The sequence below is a fragment of the Salvelinus fontinalis genome, chromosome 28 (genome assembly GCF_029448725.1).
Source record: "Salvelinus fontinalis isolate EN_2023a chromosome 28, ASM2944872v1, whole genome shotgun sequence".
NCBI classification, from domain to species: Eukaryota; Metazoa; Chordata; class Actinopteri; order Salmoniformes; family Salmonidae; genus Salvelinus; species Salvelinus fontinalis.
Window position 1 is genome coordinate 21,809,213 of NC_074692.1, and position 23,009 is coordinate 21,832,221.

General features: G+C 44.0%; 1 protein-coding gene across 4 annotated transcripts in view; it reads right to left on the minus strand.

Moving 5' to 3' along the window:
* emid1 (EMI domain containing 1) overlaps nt 1–23,009 on the minus strand; it is a 112,253-nt gene that overhangs the window by 7,534 nt on the left and 81,710 nt on the right. For 2 of the 4 annotated variants that reach the window (XM_055887074.1, XM_055887073.1), the window contains 9 exons: nt 13,159–13,203; nt 12,971–13,060; nt 6,926–7,042; nt 3,067–3,156; nt 2,150–2,202; nt 1,941–2,003; nt 1,784–1,828; nt 1,431–1,475; nt 1,062–1,073 (listed from right to left, as the gene is read on the minus strand). In XM_055887074.1, coding sequence (XP_055743049.1) covers nt 1,062–1,073; nt 1,431–1,475; nt 1,784–1,828; nt 1,941–2,003; nt 2,150–2,202; nt 3,067–3,156; nt 6,926–7,042; nt 12,971–13,060; nt 13,159–13,203 — 560 coding nt within the window. The remainder of the gene's footprint in view (nt 1–1,061; nt 1,074–1,430; nt 1,476–1,783; nt 1,829–1,940; nt 2,004–2,149; nt 2,203–3,066; nt 3,157–6,925; nt 7,043–12,970; nt 13,061–13,158; nt 13,204–23,009) is intronic. The other 2 variants (XM_055887075.1, XM_055887076.1) reach the window with 1 other exon arrangement.

Here is a 23,009-nt window from a genome sequence, read left to right on the forward strand (position 1 = left end):
AAGATCCTCTGGGTCATGGTTGATTGATGAGGAGCAGATGAGAGCTGAAGGGATAACGGGGCTATTATGAGACCATTGAGGAGATAAGAAATATATTTTTGGTTTGAGATACAATTTAGAGTGACCTTGCCTGGTTCCTGTGTTATTGATGAATTGTTACACTAAGTTAAAGAGTTTACATATGAGTTTGGCAAGCAAGAGTTAAATGGCAAACAGTGCAGTAACTAAGGATGGGACCATGCAGCCATGCATTGTGGGACACTGGAGGATAGCTGTATCCACTCACATCTCCAACCCCACTCCACCCAGCACTAACCCACCACCACTGTTCCCACAATAACTCTACATGGAGTGATTTGGCATATACATTCCACACATACCAACGTTCATTTATACTATGTATAAACAGTATGTGCTATACACAAGTTGACTTGACATATGAACATGTCATCCTTGGCATCATTTATATCATTGGTAGAAGTGTTTGTAAAAGCATGGCATGACCGGATATTGATCCTCAATACAATGCTGTATTACATGCCACTCAACAGATTCTTATAGATTCTATTTTCTTTCCCTCAATGAGCAAATTACTTAGTATGCGTGATGTAGGGAACAGCAGGTGTGTGTGTGTGTGTGTATATGCCAACATCAGATGCTCAGAATGTGACTGTGAAAGGTAACCATGGAGACAGTAGCTTGCAGAGGGAGTCAGGCAGCTTTAGGGTCAGACAGGAGTAGGACAGTGTTTTCAACAAGGGGCAGCACCCCACAGCACACCCCGAGGACCAAAAAACCACAATAATCACAACATCATAACAGAGCCCACACAAACAACAAAAACCACAATCCCACATGCCGCAAACTGACATACTATGGGTAATTGAGTACTTTTTAAAACAAGTGCAGGACAATTTGCAGAACAACACTAATAACAATATAGATAAATGGAAAGTAAACTTTATAAAAAAGTAAAATCACAAACATAAATATGTAAATGTGGTGATTGGACATGGATCACAAAAATGACCAAGCGGTGACTTGGTTCATAAATCCCTTACATTTAGATTGTTCTTGTAAAATGAGATAGAGGCAAAGGAAAATAAGTGATTAGACAGACACAGAATAATTGTCTACACAGCATACAGTGGGGAAATGGGCTACTTCTCAATGTGTTTTTCTCAATTGCTGGCATCCTCTTTCCTCGCATCCTTATCAAACCCCATTGGAGGAGAAGACCCAAGGTTCCTCCCCTCAGACATTCTCCTCCTATGAGTTTTGAGAAGGACGCAATGATAGAAGACACAAGGAATCAAGGAAAGACATTGGGAAAGGGCCACTATTTCCCCTCCTGGCTCCTGGTCCTATACAGCCCAGTGAGAGTCAGTGAGGCACAGGGTGAGCTACGGCCCCATCTCTGGTGGTCTTACCGGCAGGCCTTTCTGTCCTGGCTCTCCCTTGGCTCCTGCTACTCCCTGTATAGAAACATTGAGTCAAGAGTAATGGCACACTAGTGATAACTAGTTATCACTGGCATGAAAGTACTGACTATGAGGGGTTGGGTTAAATGCGGAAGACACATTTCAGTTGAATGCATTCAGTTGTACAACTGACTAGGTATCTCCCTTTTCCTTTCTTTTGATGAAAAAGCAGCAGTAAAACCCATTCTCCGAGTTTGTGAGATCACTGGTTTGTATAGTTGACCATGGTGTAATCAGGTGCGACATGTTGGTTTTTGCCACACTCATTAGGGCCACAGCTAGACAGGAAGTAGGTGGCTTAACGGCTCTCCTCTGAAACCTCTCTCTCCTGGATAACCCAGAGGACCCTAGGAAGCCAGAGGCAAGTTAGAAGGAGTTTTGTCTCTCTATTTAGGTGATGGAAAGAATGGGGAGGAAACATTAGGTGTGGTTGGGCCCTGGCCTGTGCATGGTACTCACTCTCTCCCCACGTTCTCCTTTCGGCCCCACCGGGCCGTGTAACCCGGGGGCACCCGACTTCCCCTGTAGAGAGACAGGAGAAAAGGTTTAAACAGACACATACTCATTTGTTAAAGTGTACAGTAAGTGGATCTAATCTCACTCATATGATTATTATTTCCATTGCACCATTACACACTGCCCACTATAGTCCTAAGGCAAAATCTTACGTTCTGTCCTGCTGGGCCAGGGGGTCCCACGGGGCCTTTGGGGCCTGGAGGACCTGTATGATGGGATACATAAGGACTGTGAGCATCAACGTAATAGGTAGCCTTTAGGTCAGGTTGCCTTTATAGGCCAAGATAGGTTCTTCTCAGACACACAAGGCAAATTGAGAATGAAAAGAGAGACAAAATAAAGGAGGAAAAAATGATGAATTATGGATGAACGATAGGAAAGGGTTTCATGTTACATGTGTGTTGAGGAACAGATGCAGGGTTAAGACAATCAGATTATGCAAAGGTATTTGGACTATGACATAAACCACTATAAAAAAAAGTAAGAAAATATCCAGAAATCTCAGATGAATACTAACAACTGTGTCCACATTAAGTCTTTCTATTCCTACCCCCACCATAGGTGTGTATGGAATTACTGGCCTTGGCAAACCATTACAAATACGGACATGCTTGTTATAATGTTATAATGAAATCTTCCTTGTTTGGTCATGATAGAAGTGATGCTGGATAAGTCTTATCCAAAATCCGATCAATCATAGGAGCTGGCCCAAGCTCACTCCTCTCACAGTTCACTTTAAAAATGAGAATGGAAAAGGCTCATCTTGACACATGATTTGATGGAACACTGTTGATGCAAACTGAGGCAAGAGGGACAGGCAAACAACAAATCAATCCAACATTTGAGAGTCTGGGAGCAAATCCAACTTCCTCTAAAGAGGAAGTCAGGCATCTCCAGATGAGAGTTGAGGACAGGGGAGTTGTGTTTCAGTGAATCTGACAGAGAATGGAGACTTTTGAGTATTAACCCAAATTAATACTCAATTTAATAACTACACTTACAGTATAATGAAAGCAATATGTTACTGGCTAGTGGCTAGTGACCAGGAGAGAAAAACAGACATACTGACCAGCAGGTCCAGCAGGGCCTTGTGGGCCTTGGACAGGCATCCCTCGTGGGTCAGGGAAGGTGTTGGAGAGGAGCAGCTCCTTGCCCTGACCTGGAATACAGAGGATTGAGTGGTTAATAAAAAGGACAAAAGAAGGCTGAACCACATACCTGAAAGTACCTACAGGGGGCAATGTTCTCGCACAAATGTTCAGGCATCTTTCAGCACCATAAAGTATCAAACCTTTACACTGTCCATCTTTCATGAAGGTAAATGTAATATATATCTATATATATATATATATATATATATATGGCTGAAAATCATAATTAATTATAATTATCACATTGTTTGCACTTATTTGTATGTGTACTTCATGTCCTACAGGTACACATGGTACAGCATTTATTAAGAAAGACCTGTGTCACCTCCATTGACATTGTGCTGACAGAGCACTTCTGAGCTGACCTATATCTATCTGTAGGGAAAGAGAGAGGGAGCGGGGTAGGAAATGTCCAGTGATAGGTGGAAGTGTGTGGTTTTAAAGGGTTGTCTCAGGCTGACAGGTAGCACTGTGCTGATGGAGTACCACAGAGGGGGAGAGCAGTGAGGGGAAGGCCTGTCAACGAGACACATCCTCCAGCTGCCAGACTGACTCTGATCCCGGGTTCCCGCCCCACATAACCCTGCTAACAATAGCCCAGGAAAAGAGGTGTCCGTCTGTCTGTCTGCCTGCCTCCCTGTCTGCTTGTCTGTCCACCTGCCTGTCTGTCTCTATTAAAACATTATTTTATCTTCATCTCCAGCTCCTGTACTTCAACACCCTCTCTGATAGTGAGTCTCTGTCCATGTACTTTCCAACCCCACAGTGTTTTACAATGTAATGCATATGATCTTCTAAGATGGCTGGGTTCCTACATCCCCTTATCCTCCTCCTCTCTACCTGTGACCCTGTCCCACCTTAAAGTTGGAGGGTTCAATCCGATTCTGCTGCAGGAGATTCCAGCCTCCAGATCTAGACGGGACAGCCAATAAGCCAGGGATTTCCAAAGGAAGCCCAGCACAGAACCCCTGCATCTGCGGCTTTCACTTTGATGTGAAATAAACAGTTCACAGTCTCAGAATTCTCAATGCCAACCTTAATTTACCCACAGCTAGAATTCTTCTGTCAACCTACACATCTGTGCACTGTTCAAGATATTTCCTCCTCTCAGTCCTCATCCCTTCTCACTGCCTGGGCTCCACTGTTCAACACATTTCCTCCTCTCAGTCCTCATCCCTTCTCACTGCCTGGGATCTACTGTTCAACACATTTCCTCCTCTCAGTCCTCATCCCTTCCCACTGCCTGGGCTCCACTGTTCAACACATTTCCTTGTCTCAGTCCTAATCCCTTCTCTCTGCTTGGGATCTACTGTTCAACACATTTCCTCCTCTCAGTCCTCATCCCTTCTCACTGCCTGGGCTCCACTGTTCAACACATTTCCTCCTCTCAGTCCTCATCCCTTCTCACTGCCTGGGCTCCAACCCTTAAGTGAGGCTTTATGAACCCCCCTCAGCTGGTTCAACTCCATATCTGGAAGTGGTTGAGTGACATCAGCGGCGGACAGGTCCTTATCCCAGCATGTGACGTTTGGGTCAAGCCATTGCCACTCTCTTTCTCTCCCCAGACTCAGACCCTCTCAACCACCTTCCTCTCGGGCCTTTGGCAGATACACATGACAGGTGAGAGGGAGAGGGAGCGTCCGTTAAAAGACATTGCATACATTTGTCTCTTTCCCAATATCCTTACTTTTATTCCCTTTGCCATTCTCTCTGTTTCTCCTTCAGTCTCTCTCTCTCTCTCTCTCTCTCTCTCTCTCTCTCTCTCTCTCTCTCTCTCTCTCTCTCTCTCTCTCTCTCTCTCTCTCTCTCTCTCTCTCCCTCTCTCTCTCTCTCTCTCCCTCTCTTCTAACTCAAATAGATGTTCATCATGACTCTATGTAATATAATAGACATTGGGAACATGTTGATTTTCAGAGGAAATTAACAGTATCACCTATTTAAAGATCTAAGCAAGGTAGAATCCTCAGCCCACACCTCTCACGAAAACTACTCTCTGCAGCTCCACTCATTTTAGAATTGATTATGTGTGGACTGAGGTCACTTCCTCCAGTTTGTCCCAGAAAAAGACCACCTATTGTGAGAAGGGGAGGGGTGAGGGTGGTTGTCTGACAGGGGCCGACTATCCATCTGTTTTTTTCCTTCTGGGACATCTCCAAGTCCATAATACTGGGGTGTGAAAACTCATGAGCTGCACTAGAATGGTGTACCGTTTTCACACAAACCCACTGAATGGAAAATTGTACCCAGATGAGCATGAGCGATGGTGGTATGGAGCACTTAGGGCTGTAAGGCAAGCACATTGGCCTACCCATGGACAGTGGCTACCTGTCATTCAGGGCAGGTGGGGCATGCCTGTTTTGCATGTTATTTTGGCATTAATACATGTCACATATCAGTGTGTAAACAATATTAAAAAAGTTAATAAAGCTGCATACAAACGTAGTCTCTTTTTTGTTTTCTTGACTAAGGCAGCTCCAAAATGCAGGTGTTTCAGCCTAGCTCAGTGCTTTCTGTGGTGGTGGGGCAGCCAGCGGAAAATATGGAGTGTAGGGGTTGATAATGTTCTCTAGTTGTGCTGTTATTGGATCAGTGTTCTGTCAGTCATGGGGACAATACGTTACCACCAAATCTAAGGGCAGAGCTCGAAAATTCAAGCCCCTTGGGTGCTGCCATAGAGTTACATTGGAAGTGCCCATACAATAAGGCTCAAGGTCATTGGCCACAGATAAAATGTAAAATCATGTTATATCTACAGCAGCTTTGATTGGACTGATCATGTCGACATCATACTTTCAAAATCTTAGCTAGGAATCTAGTTGTCTTTATCATGAATCTAGTTAACAATCTGCTTGCAAATCCTTTTTAATTATTGTCATATGAAGAGAAATAATGAAGAGAAATTATAGATAAAACGTATTGGTGCTCACCGGCCATTGGACATTACACAACATGTTGAAAATCGCAAATTCAACAATGAGTGATTTTGAAGGAATCAGTGGCTAACTGCAAGCATTGCAAAGCAATCACTGGCCTGCTATTCAGTGGAATGGGTGTGTAGTCCCAAGTCTGGGTTTAAGGGTCTCTTTTACAAACTTAAAAGGATAAACATTCAACATTGGCCATGGTGTCAGTCCAGCATGACTTCTGCCATGCTCAAAACAACTGGAAACTCAGAACTAGGAAATCTGATTTGAGTGAGTTCAAGACAATTGGGAACGATCTCCTACTGGGAAAATACGTTTTGAATGGTCATCCAACTCGGAATTCCAAGTCAGGAACTTGGGCTTCTTTCTAGAGCTCCGACCTGAAGATCTCTGACGTCATCATGATTGGACCTTTTTCAGAGTTCCCAGTTGTCTTGAAAATATAATAAATCCAGAGAATGACTTTGATGACAAAGTTTGATGACAAAATTTGCCCACGAAGAACCACCACCCCACCTTCCTGTTCAAGTGAGCACAGCACAATAAGGTGAGTTCAAAAATGTATTGTATGCTGCTGCATAAATGATGTAACATGTAACAGGGAGATATGTATACTGTAGCTAAGAAAGTAATAATAAGTGTATGTTGTGTAATAAGCTGTTAGTAGCCCATGCATGAAAAAAAGTAAATAATAGTTTGCCCCACCAAGATTTGCATGCCAAAATCGCCACTGCCCATGACATCATATTTATAAACAAATTCTTTGGGTGTTCCATAACACAACTGTTAATCTGATTCATTGAGTGTGTGTGGTGATGGATATGTCTGTAGGGTATAGTGGTGCTTCTCTTACCCCGGTCTGGCTCTGGGATGCGGGCGCTGGCTGGGGCCGGGGGTCCAGGGGGTCCAGGAGGTCCAGGAAGCCCAGGTAGACCCCTCTCTCCTGGGAGACCTGATGGACCTTTGGGTCCTGGGGGAGGGGAGATACACCACACTGTTTCACTGAGGGACAGCATTGGCATGACAACAATGGAAAGGGTAGGAAAGAACTTGTTGACAAAAGCAAGAATCAGCATTCAAATCAAATCAAGCTTCAGGATAAAAAACTAAGAATACCAATAAAAACTGGAGCAAAGCTAAAACGTGTGTTTTAAGATGTCTTTTGAATATGTCCACAGTTTCGGCCCCCTCGGGTTCTCTGGCAGGCTATTCCAGAGGTTGTGGCATAATAACTACAGTGTCACGACTTCCGCCGAAGTCGGTCCCTCTCTTTGCTCGTGCGGCGTTCGGCAGTCGACGTCACCGGCCTTCTAGCCATCGCCGATCCACTTTTCATTTTCCATTTGTTTTGTCTTTGTCTTACACACCTGGTTTCAATTCCCCAATTACTTGTTCATTATTTAACCCTCTGTTCCCCCATGTTTGTTTGTGAGTAATTGTTTATTGTCTTGCGGTCTGTATTTGTGGCCTTGTATTTATACAACGTGTATTGTGATATTATTGAGTAAAATTTCTTTCATTACTCTTATCTGCTGGCCTGCGCCTGACTCATTTCACCAGCTACACACAGACGCTTTACATACAGGCTGTCTATCCATGCCTCTTGGTCCTAGGCTTTGGGATAGTTAAAGGGCCAGTGCCAGATGACCTGAGGACCCACTGGGTACATAACTTAAAAGCATGTCTGACATGTATTGGGGTGCACAATCGTGGATTGATTTAAAAATAAAATAAAATAATGTTAGAATGTATTGTAAAACTCACAGGCAGCCAGTGCAGAGACCTTAAAACCAGTGTAATGTGTGCTCTCCGTCTGGTCTTGGTCAGTGCTCGTGCTACAGAATTCTGTATGTTTTGCAGTTGACCAATGGCTTTCTTGGGTAGACCAGACCGGAGAGCATTACAGTAGTCAAGCCTGCTTGTAATAAAAGTGTCACGCCCTGACCGTAGAGAGCTTTTTATGTCTCTATTGTGGTTTGGTCAGGGTGTGATTTGGGTGGGCATTCTATGTTCCTTTTTCTATGACTTGCATTTCTGTGTGTTTGGCCGGGTGTGGTTCTCAATCAGAGGCAGCTGTCTATCGTTGTTTATGATTGAGAACCATACTTAGGTAGCTTTTTCCCACATGGTGTGGGTAGTTATTTTCTGTTTAGCTGTTTTGTTTGCCTGACAGAACTGTTCGCTTTTGTTCTCCTGTTTGTTGTTTTTGTTCGATTGGTTTTTTGGATTAAATCATGAACACATTAAACGCTGCACCTTGGTCCACCCTACCTTCAGCCCACGAGAAGCTTTAACAAAAGCATTGTTGAGCTCTCTGTATCAGCCTGAGAGAGAAATGGCCGCACCTTGGCAATTTTCCTCAGATGGTAAAAAGCCATTTTGGTCACGTGTGATTCAAAATTGAGTTCAGAATCAAAAATGACACCTAGGTTTTTTACCTGGTGTTTTATCTTTATTGCCCGTGAATTAAAATGTGCGGACAGATTTTCTCTCTGTGCTTTGGCTCCAACAATAAGTACCCCCATCATGTCTTGATTTAGCTGGAGGAGGTTGTGAGCCATCCAAGTATTTAAATCACTAATACAGTCTAATAATTTATCCGTGGAGTTAAAATTCTCTGGTGACACAGAAATGTAAAGTTTTGTATCGTCTGCATAGTAGTGAAAATCAATGCTGTATCACACCCTGATCGGTTTCACCTGTCTTTGTGCTTGTCTCCACCCACCTCCAGGTGCCGCCCATCTTCCCCATTATCCCCTGAGCATTTATACCTGTGTTCTCTGTTTGTCTCTTGCCAGTTCGTCTTGACTTGTCAGGTCTTACCAGCATGCTTTCCCGGTTTCCCATTTCTCAAGTGTTTGTTTCCTAGTTTTCCCAATTCTGACCATTTTGCCTGCCCTGACCCCGAGCCTGCCTGCTGTCTTGTACCTGCCTGACTCTGACCTGATTACGAACCTCTGCCTGTCCTCGACCTGCCTTTTCCCCGTGTTATAATAAATTATTCAGAACTGTACTATCCACATCCTTTGTCTGCATCTGGGTCATATCCTGAATCGTGATATGCTGTGCTTTCTTACAAGGCTGCCAAGTGTTAACATATATAAACTGAGCAGTACCGCACCCAAAATCGGAACCTTGTGGAACGCCACATGTGATATGCATTTTCTCTGAGTTATCTTCACCAAGGGTTACAAAAAAACTCTTGACCGGTTAAATAGGTTCTAAACCAATTTAGAGCTGGACCAGAGGCCAACCCACCTCTCCAGTCTGTCCAGAAGGACACCATGGTCAACAGTGTTGAATGCAGCACTTAAATCCAAGAGTACAAGGACAGAGAGCTGTTTGGCATCTGTGTTGGCTCTTAGATAATTTACCACTTTAACTAAGGCTGTGCTGTGGTGGGCACAAAAACCGCAAAAAACAGATTGGAGTTTAAAAAGAAGATACAGATGGCACTTAAAAAATGATTTAGCTGTATGAAAACCAATTTCTCCAGAATTTTGCTTAAGAATGGAAGGTATTTTGGCCGAAAATTGCTAAGAGCTGAAGAATCTAGATTACTTTTCCTCAGAAGTTTCTTTAGTTTTTAGTGCAGTGGGGAAAGTGCCCGGTGACCGGAGAGAAACTTTTATTCTCTTTTGGTATATCATTCGATTTTTCATTGAGTATTTTCATCATTTCAAAGGGCACCAGATAGGTGAACCTATGATGAAGAGGTTTCACCCTGTGTTGCCTTTCCTGGCATGCCGCACAATGGCAGGGGAGCGCTGGTGAACAGGGATGTATAGATGTAGAGAATGTGAAGGGAGGGAGAATGGGGGAGAGAGAGAGTGAGCGATGCATGGTGTATTAGGTTTCCGTGCTTGATGGTTAACATCAGCAGCAGGCAAGGAGAGGAGAGAGCAGGCTGAGCGACTGACTGCTGTTCAGCTTTAATTAACAGTCTCTTAATGGCTGAGCGGGAGCTCAAAGGAGGACCTGGGAAAACTCAAATAAACACTATTAAACGTTGGAGCATATTAGCGGCACTGGTGCGCAATAAAATAAATGCTGCCTGCGTCTGCATGAGCCGGAGTGTGATAGCGCTCACTGTTGTGTGTGTGTGCATTACCAGTCCCAACAAGCCAGCTCGTGAAAGTGTTTCTCTCTCCCTCCCACATCGGTTTCTCCTTTTGTTGAAAAATGGTGAGAAAGTGACTGAGATGTGACTAGTCCCTGTGGCCCAGCTGGATTGGCCTGCTCCATTCACAAACCCAAACAAAGTGCCTCACCTCACCTCCCCACCACAGCAACATCTGACCTCATTGTTTGCACTTTCCTGAGGTAATGCTGTGCTCAACATGATCCCCCCCCTCACACACACACACACACACACACACACACACACACACACACACACACACACACACACACACACACACACACACACACACACACACACACACACACCATCTCTTTGTCCTGTGAACCTGAATAATGCTCTGGAGGATGATGCAACTGACAACAGCTATCATTGATTGTATTATCAACTATGAATAACTTGTCATAGGAGAGGGTCATTTGTAATGTGTTGTTACAGCTCTAATTGGATTTGACACCTCACTGATTCATTTTCACTTTGCTTTGGTAAACATCGCAGCAAAGACTGGCTGTGTTGTGGTTCTGCACACACTCAATTCCACCTGAAGGACCATGACCCATGGTCAGCAGCACAGTGGCACAGCTGGGTAGTCAAAGTGGCTCCATCTCCAGAGTCTGTGTGTTAGCATGACGTTAGGGCAAACTAGGCTCTATTTTTCCAGAAGGATAATGGGGCCCTGGAGCAGCTGTGGGCTCCAGTGTCAAGGTGTGAGTAAAAGTGTGTGTGTGCATATGTGCGTTTGGTGTGTGTGTGTGCGTGCGTGCGTGCGTGTGTGTGTGTGTGTGTGTGTGTTTGGGTGCCTGTGTGCGTGCATGCGTGTAAAGGAATCGTAGTTCTTCTGTACAGGAAACACATGTCCTGTCTTTGCGCTGATTCAGGGAAAAACAACCCAAAATACATCAGTGCACGGCTCCACACACCCCAACCCTAACTCCAACCTCACACTGCTTCCCTCCCTGCGGAAGTCCCTGAGTGTGACAACAGTCTCCCCTTGACTCTTTATGAATCTGTCTTAACCACTTTTACACCACTGCTGAGTTCATTCATTTCCCTTCCTTCCTAAACTCTTGCTACCTAACATGCTCTCATAAGGCTCAGGGTTTCAGTAACATCAAACACATTTTTGTCAATGTTATCATTTCTAGTATGTACAATGTACAGGAAGAATTCAGCATATAGGGGAGAAAATAGTTTGTAATAGAAACCCTATGCACTCTGAGAATACACATAATATAACGGAGATAGCAAAAACCACGCAACAGTAAACACGTCCCCCACCACTGATGCAGCTTGTGACTAACACATTTCTGTGAATTACTACAGCTCCCGCCTTGGGCCAATCAGTGCAATTTTGTAAATGCCGGATCTCTATGGCAAGACACATCATTCACCCAAGTTTGGTCAAAATCAGCCCAGTGCTGTCTGAGATATCGCGTGTGACTATCGTACGAACGAATGTACGTACGGATGGAGACAGATCCACAGTTCCCTCCCCGATTTCATCGTGGGGGACAACAATACCACCGCAGACATATGGAGACATAAGGAGACAGGACTTGTACACATAGCTCATGTTCATTTCAGATTGGATTCACATGGTGTTTCTCAAAAAGTGGGTTTGTAGTTTAACTTTTGCTCTACATCTCATTTCTACCAAGCAGCAGCAGCAGTAGCAGCAGGCAGAGAGCCGGGGTCATATGTCCCTCAGAGAGGGAGGGGTACACTGTCTGCTTGTTCCATATAGAGAGGAACCAGAACCACAGCCACCAGCTCCAACATTCTACATTTACATTTGAGTAATTTAGCAGACGCTCTTATCGAGAGCAACTTACAGGAGCACATGCATGAGAAACTTATATTACTATGTATTTTATTGTCATTAAACTCATAACTGCTCAGGAATGCCTAGGGATTTCTTGTTTTCGGACTGTTATTTATTATTTGTCCATAACCATTTACCCTAGAATATAAACAACAGATTTATGCTTGTCTTTATGTTGCTGAACGAATCGACTCTGGTTAGTCAGCAGGCAGGAACAACAGCGAGTATTGCGAGCCATAGGGGAGTTTTGTGTAGTCTGAAGAGAAATATTTTTTGGCAGGCTGCTGGAAACCATGCTGAATCAGCGAACTTTGTATTTAGTAAGTCTTATGGTTGAAAAGTCTGTAAGTTATCACCATGTTGTCCGCAGAGGAACTGCTGTGTTTTTTATGGACTACACATGGCTTTGTGGAATGGCCGAGTGGTTTCACAGAAAGACAAACACTCTGATGCAGGATGTCATGATGCAATTTGTTGAGATAGATCTGAGTGACTTTTCCATGATTGTTTCAGGCCTTAAGTCAACAGGTAGTGACATACACTCCAGGTTCTTGTCTGCCCTGGCCTAGTGTGAGTACTGTCATAGTTGTCTTAGAGACAATGGGTTAAGTGGGTGGGTACGCATACAATTCCCCTGTCCCTACACTGATCTTCACCATCTTTACCACAAGCGTATTTATTGACAAACAGTGTCAATGTCTTGTAACACAAGAAGCATTTGTTTGACATCGGTGCACCCTGCTTAATCAACTGTAAATCTGGAATTATCTGTTATTCATGAAACAAACATCTACTGAGTACAGTCTGTTATTATCATATTTCAGCCAAAAGGAATGACTGTCACACAATTGGAGGCTTACACAATTTTACAGTGAAATCAGTGGTTGTTATAAATCATACACTCTGTCATTGTCTAGTTACAGAAAGTATCTTACCCACTGGTCCTGGGGTCCCAGAAGGGCCTCTCACCCCAGCATCGCCCCTGGGGCCACTGGGGCCCGGCAGTCCCCGAGACCCGAGCTTCCCTGAACAAAGACACTAGTAACCATTGAGCCATACTGATACAGCCACAAAATACAGCTTGTGTTACAAAGCAATGACTGACTTGACACCTCAAACCTACCATCTTGTCCAGGGGTACCGTCTCTGCCTCTATCGCCCTGTGGACCTGTGTGTTTGTGAAGAAATAGACAGGCGTCAGAGAGCAGACAAGGGCCCAAGGAAAGAGGGAGAGAAAGGGGTCGTCCATTGCCTTGTGTGGAAAAATGGACTAGACGTTGAGTGATTCTTGAGGTGAAGGGTTACCAGATGGAGGTGGCAGAGCAGCTGAGCCGTGCACTGGATTAGATAGACTCGCTGAAAGACTAAGCACTGAGATGTTAATTAGGGCCACAGAGGTGCCAGAGAGGAACAAACCCCTTAGCTAGTCATGGGAGACTAAAACCCAAGAGTCCCACACAGGGCAGCAGATTCTGCGAAATTTAAGCTCCTATATTGTAGTGAAACTCAAAACGTACAGTACCAGTCCAAAGTTTGGACACACCTACTCATTCAAGGGTTTTTTATTTTTTCATTCTACTTTGTAGAATAATAGTGAAGACATCAAAACTATGAAATAACACATATGGAATCATGTAGTAACCAAAAAAGCATTAAACAAATCAAAATATATTTTCTATTTGAGATTCTTCAAAGTAGCCACCCTTTGCCTTGATGACAGCTTTGCACACTCTTGGCATTCCCTCAACCAGCTACATGAGGTAGTCACCTGGAATGCGTTTCAAGGGGTGCCTTGTTAAAAGTTCATTTGTGGAATTTCTTTCCTTCTTAATGCATTTGAGGCTATCAGTTATGTTGTGACAAGGTAGGGGGGTATACAGAAGACAGACCTATCTGGTAAAAGACCAAGTCCATATTAAGGAAAGAACAACTCAAATAAGCAAAGAGAAACGACTTTGAAAGTTTCTTCAAATCAAATCAACTCAAATTTTATTGGTCACATACACATGGTTAGCAGATGTTAATGCGAATGTAGCGAAATGCTTGTGCCTCTAGTTTCGACAGTGTAAGTAATCTAACAATTTCCCAACAACTACCTAATACACTCAAATCTAAAGGGGTGAATGAGAATATGTACATATAAATATATGGATGGGAGATGGCCGAGCGGCATTGGCAAGGTGCAATAGAGTATATACATATCATATGAGTAATGTAAGATATGTAAACATTATTAAAGTGGCATTATTTAAAGTGGCATTGTTCAAAGTAACTAGTGGGATGGTAACGGTGTGAACAGGCAGTGGCTCGGGTGGTTGTTGTCCTTTATGATCTTTTTTGCCTTCCTGTGACATAGGGTGCTGTAGGTGTCCTGGAGGGCAGGTAGTTTTCCCCCGGTGACGCATTGTGCAGACCGCACCACCCTCTGGAGAGCCTTGCGGTTGAGGGCAGTGCAGTTGCCGTGCCAGGCTGTGATACAGCCCGACAGGATGCTCTCGATTGTGCATCTGTAAAAGTTTGTCAGGGTTTTGGGTGACAAGCCACATTTCTTCAGCCTCCTGAGGTTGAAGAGACACTGTTGCGCCTTCTTCACCACACTGTCTGTGTGGGTGGACCATTTCAGTTTGTCTGTGATGTGTACGCCAAAGAACTTAAAACTGTCCACCATCTCCACTGCTGTCGCTTCGATGTGGCTAGGGGGGTGCTCCCTCTGCTGTTTCCTGAAGTCCACGATCATCTCCTTTCTTTTGTTGACGTTGAGTGAGAGGTTGTTTCCCTGACACCCCACTCCGAGTGCCCTCACCTCCTCCCTGTAGGCCGTCTCGTCGTTGTTGGTAATCAAGTCCACTACTGTTGTGTCATCTGCAAACTTGATGATTGAGTTGGAGGCGTGCATGGCCACGCAGTCGTGGGTGAACAGGGAGTACAGGAGGGTGCGGAGCACGCACCCTTGTGGGGCTCCCATGTTGAGGGTCAGCGAAGTGGAGATGTTGTTTCCTACCTTCACCACCTAGGGGTGGCCAGTCAGAAAGTCCAGGACCCAATTGCACAGGGCGAGGTTGAGACCCAGGGTCTCCAGCTTGAGGATGAGCTTGGAGGGTACTATGGTGTTGAATGCTGAGCTGTAGTCAATGAACAGCATTCTTACATAGGTATTCCTCTTGTCCAGATGGGATAGGGCAGTGTGCAGTGTGATGGCGATTGCATTGTCTGTGGACATGTTGGGGCGGTATGCAAACTGAAGTGGGTCTAGGGTGGCCAGTAAGGTGGAGGTGATATGATCTTTGATTAGTCTCTCAAAGCACTTCATGATGACAGAAGGGAGTGCTACGGGGCGGTAGTCATTTAGTTCAGTTATCTTTGCCTTCTTGGGTACAGGAACAATGGTGGCCATCTTGAAGCATGTGGGGACAGCAGACTGGGATAGGGAGCGATTTAATATGTCCTTAAACCAGCAGCGTGCCGTGGGCCTGGGGCCTGGGCCTTCAGTGAGGTCCTACACAGTCCCACCCGAATTAATCCACCTCTTATTACCATCATTATGATGCCATGGCTCTAGACACTATACATTTAGACAGAAACGCAGTATAACCTGGCGTTGCGTCACCTTGAAATTGACATTTTTATTCAGAGAATTGCAGGGGAAGAGTACAATACAGTACAGTTCAACTAATAGGCAAGAACATAGTCGAGTGCAACAGAGTTATATTAATATTCTGTTTCGTATCTGGCAAAGAATGTTGTCCAGAATATTGCTGTGGAGTTGTTGATAGTATGTGCGAGGGTCTCCTTGTGCTGGGCCTCTGCGTGCGCTGGGTGAACTTGAGATGCGCGCTGTGTCATCGTAGATTTGACTGAACCTGCACCTCTCTCGCTCAATTGTGTCACAAAACTCGTTCACCTTTGTCAGGCAGAATTGTACATCCAAAGTTTGTTTCTGTAGAATGCCAAAAAGCACATCCGAATAATTAAAAATCCCATTGAATGTTTCAAGCAAAAAACAAAACTCAAAATCATCCAAACGTGCATTAAATCCATCAGCCATAAGCACAGTATCCCCGTCACGGTCATCATGATGTTCCAGTAAGTGGTTAAACAGCTCCTTTAGGGCAACTCTCTTTTCAAAGACTGCATTGACCATTCTAGATGTATATTGCCACCTCGTTGGTGCAACCTTAGGAAGACGACGCTTGCAGATGTCATCCAGCAGTTTCGTGCGCTTAGGGGATCGTGAGAAAAATGCTGCAAGGCCATTGAGGTTGGCAAAGAAGACCTTGCATTCTTTAAGCTTTGAGGCTCCTTGAGTCAGTACTAAATTTGGTCGATGTGCATAGCAGTGAATGAATAAAGCCATCGGTGCCCTCTCCTTAACTTTACCTGCACCCCATTGAGTCCAGATGCCATGACTGCTGCGCCATCAAAACACTGTGCCACAACTTTATCCAGACTACAATAATTTTCCTCCAAGAAACGGAAAATAAGAGCGGCAATGTCATCAGCTCGCTTGCCGCTTGTCACATTTTCAAATGGGATAAATCGCTCCTTGACTCCTGTGTCCGTCACATAACGCAGGACGAGTGAGAGCTGTGCTGCATTTCCCACACCTGTTGTCTCGTCCACCATAACAGCAACAAAGGGAGCTTTTTTAATCTCCATTTTGATCTCTTCTCCCATCACTTCAGCAATAGCATAAATTAGGTCATTTTGTATTTTGCCTGACGTCCCAATGAACACTTTGTTAGTGGACAGGTGGTATTGTAAATCTGTGTTGCTTTCAGAAAGAAAAGAAAGAAGCTCCACGTAGGTCCCTTTGTTTGTAGAGTCAGCACTTTCATCGTGTCCCCTAAAAGAAAGTTCCTGTTTACTCAAAAACATGACACAATCAATGAGTCTTTTCAATATTTCCCTATTTTTCTTCACCTTTTCATTGTGCAGCTCCGTTGCCCTGAGCGATTGTTCGTTGAGCTGTAGATCCACTCGGGTGTCCCCAAAAGTTTTCAAAAGCACCATTGCTTGTAAGTGCCCAGCCGTACTTTGGTGTCTCGTTGCTGCCTTGGTTAGACAACTCAAGTTTGCAAAGCCAGTGTGGCTCCAAACACCAAATCGATCACTTGCAAATAATAGGCATTCCCAGCAGTACAGTTTGCAGTGCTTCTCGGAGCCTGTGAGCCATTGATAGCGCTCGTAGTTGGAACTTTGAAAGTGGCGAACGAACCCCTTTCCCGCCTGTGAAAGGCTTTGTAGCGTCGGCGTCGGGCGACCTCTCTTTACAATGTCTAACTTTTCTTGAAAAGTTTGTCTTGAGAATGGCGTTATAATTATATCCTCGACCAAATCGATATCTTCTCCTCCTTCCGCCATTGTGGGTTGAAAAAACAGCTTAGTCGTACGCAAATTAATTTGTTTATCAAATTCAGTTTCCTAGTTCTGAGGATCCGCATAGACCTGCCCATAGGACCTGCTTCTCAATATTGGTAATCCAATCAAAAGACGTGCACGCACTACGCCTGCTAGCTGGCTCCTGTGTAAAACTGGAGCCAGCCAGCAGGCGTACAATAGCCAACTCTAAAGCTGATTGGTTGACACTAAATTTTCATTTCCATTCACTTTAAGCTACAAGCGCCCGCACTGTTGATTCTGAAGGCCTGAGGGCAGATTTTAGACCCCTGGCAACACATGATGGCTGAATATGATTGGATAAAAGATCTAACATAAAGACCAGCCCTCCAAATCTCAACCTGGGGCTGGAAGCAGTGCAACCAAGAGGAAAGCTATGAAATGAAGAGTATAATTCTTACTCTGAGGAATAATTTAATACTAATTTGTGGGAAAATATATTTAAAAAATATATATATTCTGATGATGTTTAGGCCAGCAGTGAAGGCCTTGCTGGCCCTGACGGCCCACCACTGCCTTAAACACACCAGCCAGCTGGTCTGCGCATGCTCTCAGGACACGGCTAAGGAAGTCGTCTGGGCCAGCAGCCTTGCAAGAGTTAACCTGTTGAGGACAGAGGGCGCTGTTTTCACTTTGGGGGAAAATCGTGCCCAAATTAAACGGCCTCGTACTCAATTCTTGCTCGTACAATATGCATATTATTATTACTATTGGATAGAAAACACTCTCTAGTTTCTAAAACCGTTTGAATTATATCTGTGAGTAAAACAGAACTCCTTTTGCAGCAAACTTCCTGACAGGAAGTGGAAAATCTGAAATCGATGCACTGTTCTAGAGCCTGCCTATTAAAGTCCTTGATATTTATTAGTTTAGATGCACTTCATACGTCTTCCACTAGATGTCGACAAGCAGTGAGAGAAGAAATTGAGTGTGTAACTTGATCTGGGGTTGAATAATAGCTCTTGGCATGACGTGTCACCAGTTTCCTGTTTTCTGGAGAGCGCGAGAAGGGACCTGGATTTGCCTTCTGATAAGCTGTCATTATGGACAACTAATATCTCCGGCTTTGATTTTATTTGATACATGTGACAATATCATCGTAAAGTATGTTTTTTCATTATTGTTTAATCAGATTATTGAATTTTTTTCGGGAGTTTTGCCGTGTTCCGTTCTCTGAGTTTGTTGACGATGGAGAGATTCGCGCCACTTGGCAAGTGTGCTTGCTAAATCGAGAGGGAAAAAGGCCGTTCTAAAACCAAACAACGATTGTTCTGGACAAAGGACCCCTTGTACAACATTCTGATGGAAGATCAGCAAAAGTAGGACCCATTTTATGATGTTATTTCATATATCTGTCGTACATGTGAAATAGTCGTTTGCGCCGAGATTTTGGGTACTCTCTCACTATACCTAAGCTGGATGTCGTAAAGAAGTTATTTTTAGAATTCTAACACGGCGATTGCATTAAGAACTAGTGTATCTATCATTTCCTATACAACATGTATTTTTTTGTTATGTTTATGAATAGTTATTTGGTCAAAATATGTGTGTCAGAAAAAGTTTCAGAAAAATATCCGGACGTTGTGGGAAAAAGCTGCTACGTTAGCACAATGTATAACCACTGATTTCAGCTCTAAATATGCACATTTTCGAACAAAATATAAGTGTATGTATAACCTGATGTTATAGGACTGTCATCTGATGAAGCTTATCAAGGTTAGTCAAAAATTATATATCTTTTGCTGGTTTATTCGCTATCGCTAACGTGCCTATTGCTATCGCTAACGTGCCTTGATGAATGAATGCGGTAGTGTGGTAGGCTATTGTAGTAAGCTAATATAATGCTATATTGTGTTTTCGCTGTAAAACACTTAAAAAATCGGAAATATTGGCTGGAATCACAAGATGTTTGTCTTTAATTTGCTGTACACCATCGATTTTTCAGAAATGTTTTATGATGAGTATTTAGGTATTTGACGTTGGTGTCTGTAATTACTCTGGCTGCTTCGGTCCTATTTGTGATGGTAGCTGTGATGGTAGCTGCAATGTAAAACTGATTTATACCTCAAATATGCAAATTTTTCGAACAAAACATAGATTTATTGTATAACATGTTATAAGACTGTCATCTGATGAAGTTGTTTCTTGGTTAGTTTGGTTGGTTCTTGGTTAGTTAGGTTGGCTTTGTGCATGCTACCTGTGCTGTGAAAAATGTCTGTCCTTTTTTGTATTTGGTGGTGAGCTAACATAAATATATGTGGTGTTTTCGCTGTAAAACATTTTAAAAATCGGACATGTTGACTGAATTCACAAGATGTGTATCTTTCATTTGCTGTATTGGACTTGTTAATGTGTGAAAGTTAAATATTTCCAAAAAATATCTTTTGAATTTCGCGTTCTGCCTTTTCAGTGGAATGTGGGAGGAGTTCCGCTAGCGGAATGCCAGAGCCAGACAGGTTAACATGTTTAAATGTTTTACTCACGTCAGCCACAGAGAAGGAGAAGGGGGGGTCCTTGTTAGCGGGCCGCGACGGTGGCACTGTTATCCTCAAAGTGGGCAAAGAAGGTGTTAAGTTTATCTGGAAGCGTGACATCGGTGTCCGTGACGTGGCTGGTTTTCTTTTTGTAGTCCGTGATTTCCTGTAGACCCTGCCACATACGTCTCATTTCTGAGCCGTTGAATTGCAACTCCACTTTGTACCTGTACCGGCATTTCCATTGTTTGATTGCCTTGCGGAGGGAATAACTATACTGTTTATATTCAGCCATATTCCCAGACCTCTTTCCATGGTTAAATGCGGTGGTTAGCGCTTTCAGTTTTGCGCAAATGCCACCATCCATCCACGGATTCTGGTTAGGGTAGGTTAAGTAGTCACATTGGGTACAACATCTCCAATACGTTTCTTTATAAACTCACTCACCGAGTCAGTGTATAGATCGATGTTGTTCTCTGAGTCTGACCGGAACATATCCCAGTCCGCGTGATCAAAACAATTTAGAAGCGTGGATTCCGATTGGTCAGACCAGCGTTGAATGGTTCTAGTCACTGGTACATCCTGTTTGAGTTTTTGCCTAGAAGACGGTTGGAATCTCTTGGGAGGTAATATGGCCGGCATTTGATTGTAAGGAATTCTAGGTCCGGTGAGCAGAAGGACTTGAGTTCCTGTATGTTGTTATGATTACACCATGAGTCGTTAATCATGAAGCTTATACCTCCGCCCTTCCTCTTCCCAGAAAGGTGTTTATCTCTGTCGGCGCGATGCATGGAGAAGCCCAGTGACTGAACCGATTCCGACAACATATCCTGAGAGAGCCATGTTTCCGTGAAACAGAATTTGACAATCTCTGATGTCTCTCTGGAAGGCAACCTTTGCTCAAATTTCATCTACCTTGTTGTTAAGAGACTGGACATTGGTGAGTAGTATACTCGGGAGCAGTAGGCGATGTGCACGTCTACGGAGCCTGATCAGGAGGCCGCTCCGTCTGCCCCTTCTGCGGTGCCGTTGTTTTGGGTCGGCTTCTGAGATTAGATCCATTGTCCTGGGTGGTGTTCCAAACAGAGGATCCACTTCGGGAAAGTCGTGTTCCTTGTCGTAATGTTGGTAAGTTGACGTCGCTCTTATATCCAATAGTTCCTCCCGGCTGTATGTAGTAAGATTTAAGATTTCCTGGGGTAACAATGTAAGAAATAGTACATAAAAAAACTAAATACTGCATAGTTTCCTAAGGACTCGAAGCGAGTCGACCATCTCTGTCGGCGCCATCTTGCTAAAAAAAAGGTAGCAAAATGCATCAAGCTCTATGATGAAACTGGCTCTCATGAGGACTGCCACAGGAAAGGAATACCCAGAGTTACCTCTGCTGCAGAGGATAAGTTCATTAGAAATTGCAGCCCAAATAAATGCTTTACAGAGTTCAAGTAACAGACACCATCTCAACATCAACTTTTCAGAGGAGACTGTGTGAATCAGGTCTTCATGGTCGAGTTGCTGCAAAGAAACCACTACTAAAGGACTCCCAAGTGGCGCAGTGGTCTAAGGCACTGCATCACAGTGCAAGAGGCAACACTACAGTCCCTTGGTTGAATCCAGGCCGTATCACATCCGGCCGTGATTGGGAGTCCTATAGGGCGGTGGACAAGTGGCCCAGCGTTGTCCGGATTTGGCAGGGGGAGGCCGTCATTGTAAATGAACTGGCTTGCCTAGTTAAATAAAGGTTAGATATATACCAAAAATAAAGGGCACTAAGAAGTAGAGACTTGCTTGGGTCAAGAAACACGAGAAATGGACATTAGACCGGTGGAAATCTGTCTGATGAGTCTCAATTTGAGATTTTTGGTTCCAACCGCTGTGTCTTTGTGAGACGCAGAATAGGTGAACGAATAATCTCTGCATGTGTGGTTCCCTCTGTGAAGCATAGAGGAGGATGTGTGATGGTGTGGGGGTGCTTTGCTAGTGACACTGTCAGTGATTAACTTAGATTTCAAGGCACACTTAACCAGCATGGCTACCACAGTATTCTGCAGCGAGACGCCATCCCATCTGGTTTGTGCTTAGTGGGACTGTCATTTGTTTTTCAACACGACAATGACCCAAGACATCTCCAGGCTGTGTAAGGGCTATTTGACCAAGAAGGAGAGTGATGGAGTGCTGCATCAGATGACTTGGCCTCCACAATCACCTGACCTCAACCCAATTGAGATGGTTTGGGATGAGTTTGGACCGCAGAGTGAAGGAAAAGCAGCCAACAAGTGCTCAGCATATGTGGGATTTCCTTCAAGACTGTTGGAAAAGCATTCCAGGTGAAGCTGGTTTAGAGAATGCCAAGAGTGTGCAAAGTTGTCATCAAGGTAAAGGGTGGCTACTGAAGAATCTCAAATAGAAAATATATGTTGATTTTTTAACACTATTTTGGTTACTACATGATTTCATATCTGTTATTTCATAGTTTTGATGTCTTCACTATGATTCTATAATGTAGAAATGATAAAATAAAGAAAAACCAAACTTTTGACTGCTACTGTATACACAGAACAGATCATTTCTCTCTCTCTCAAAACTACTAAGACTGACCCACAAACATTGTCTGTGTGGCAGGACAAACATAATGGTGCATTTACATTCTTCTACAGGCCTCAGAAGGCCAGTGGTGATCTTAACCTGAGAGAGCCTTTGGCTAAAACAGATTTGAATGTAATTGGGTGGAAGTTGATACACTATTGAAAAGCCTTTTGAAAGTGCACCAGCAGAACACTCTTTTTATCTTTCTAACTGCAGCCAACGCTGGGCTGAGCTCCAGGGAAGGAGAGGGCTTTCATGCCCTGAAGTGTTCACTTTCCACACAACAGAACCCTGAAAGAGAGCAGCGCAGACAACTGGAAATTAGTGTGTGTGTGTGTGTGTGTGTGTGTGTGTGTGTGTGTGTGTGTGTGTGTGTGTGCGTGTGTGCGTGCGTGCGTGCGTGCGTGCGTGCACGTCTCTCTCTTAGCGACAGAAAAAATATGATATGGGGGAGGAGAGCAGGTTGAGATGCAATGGAGAACGAAGAGAGCCGTGCAGAGTGATTTTCTAAGAAATT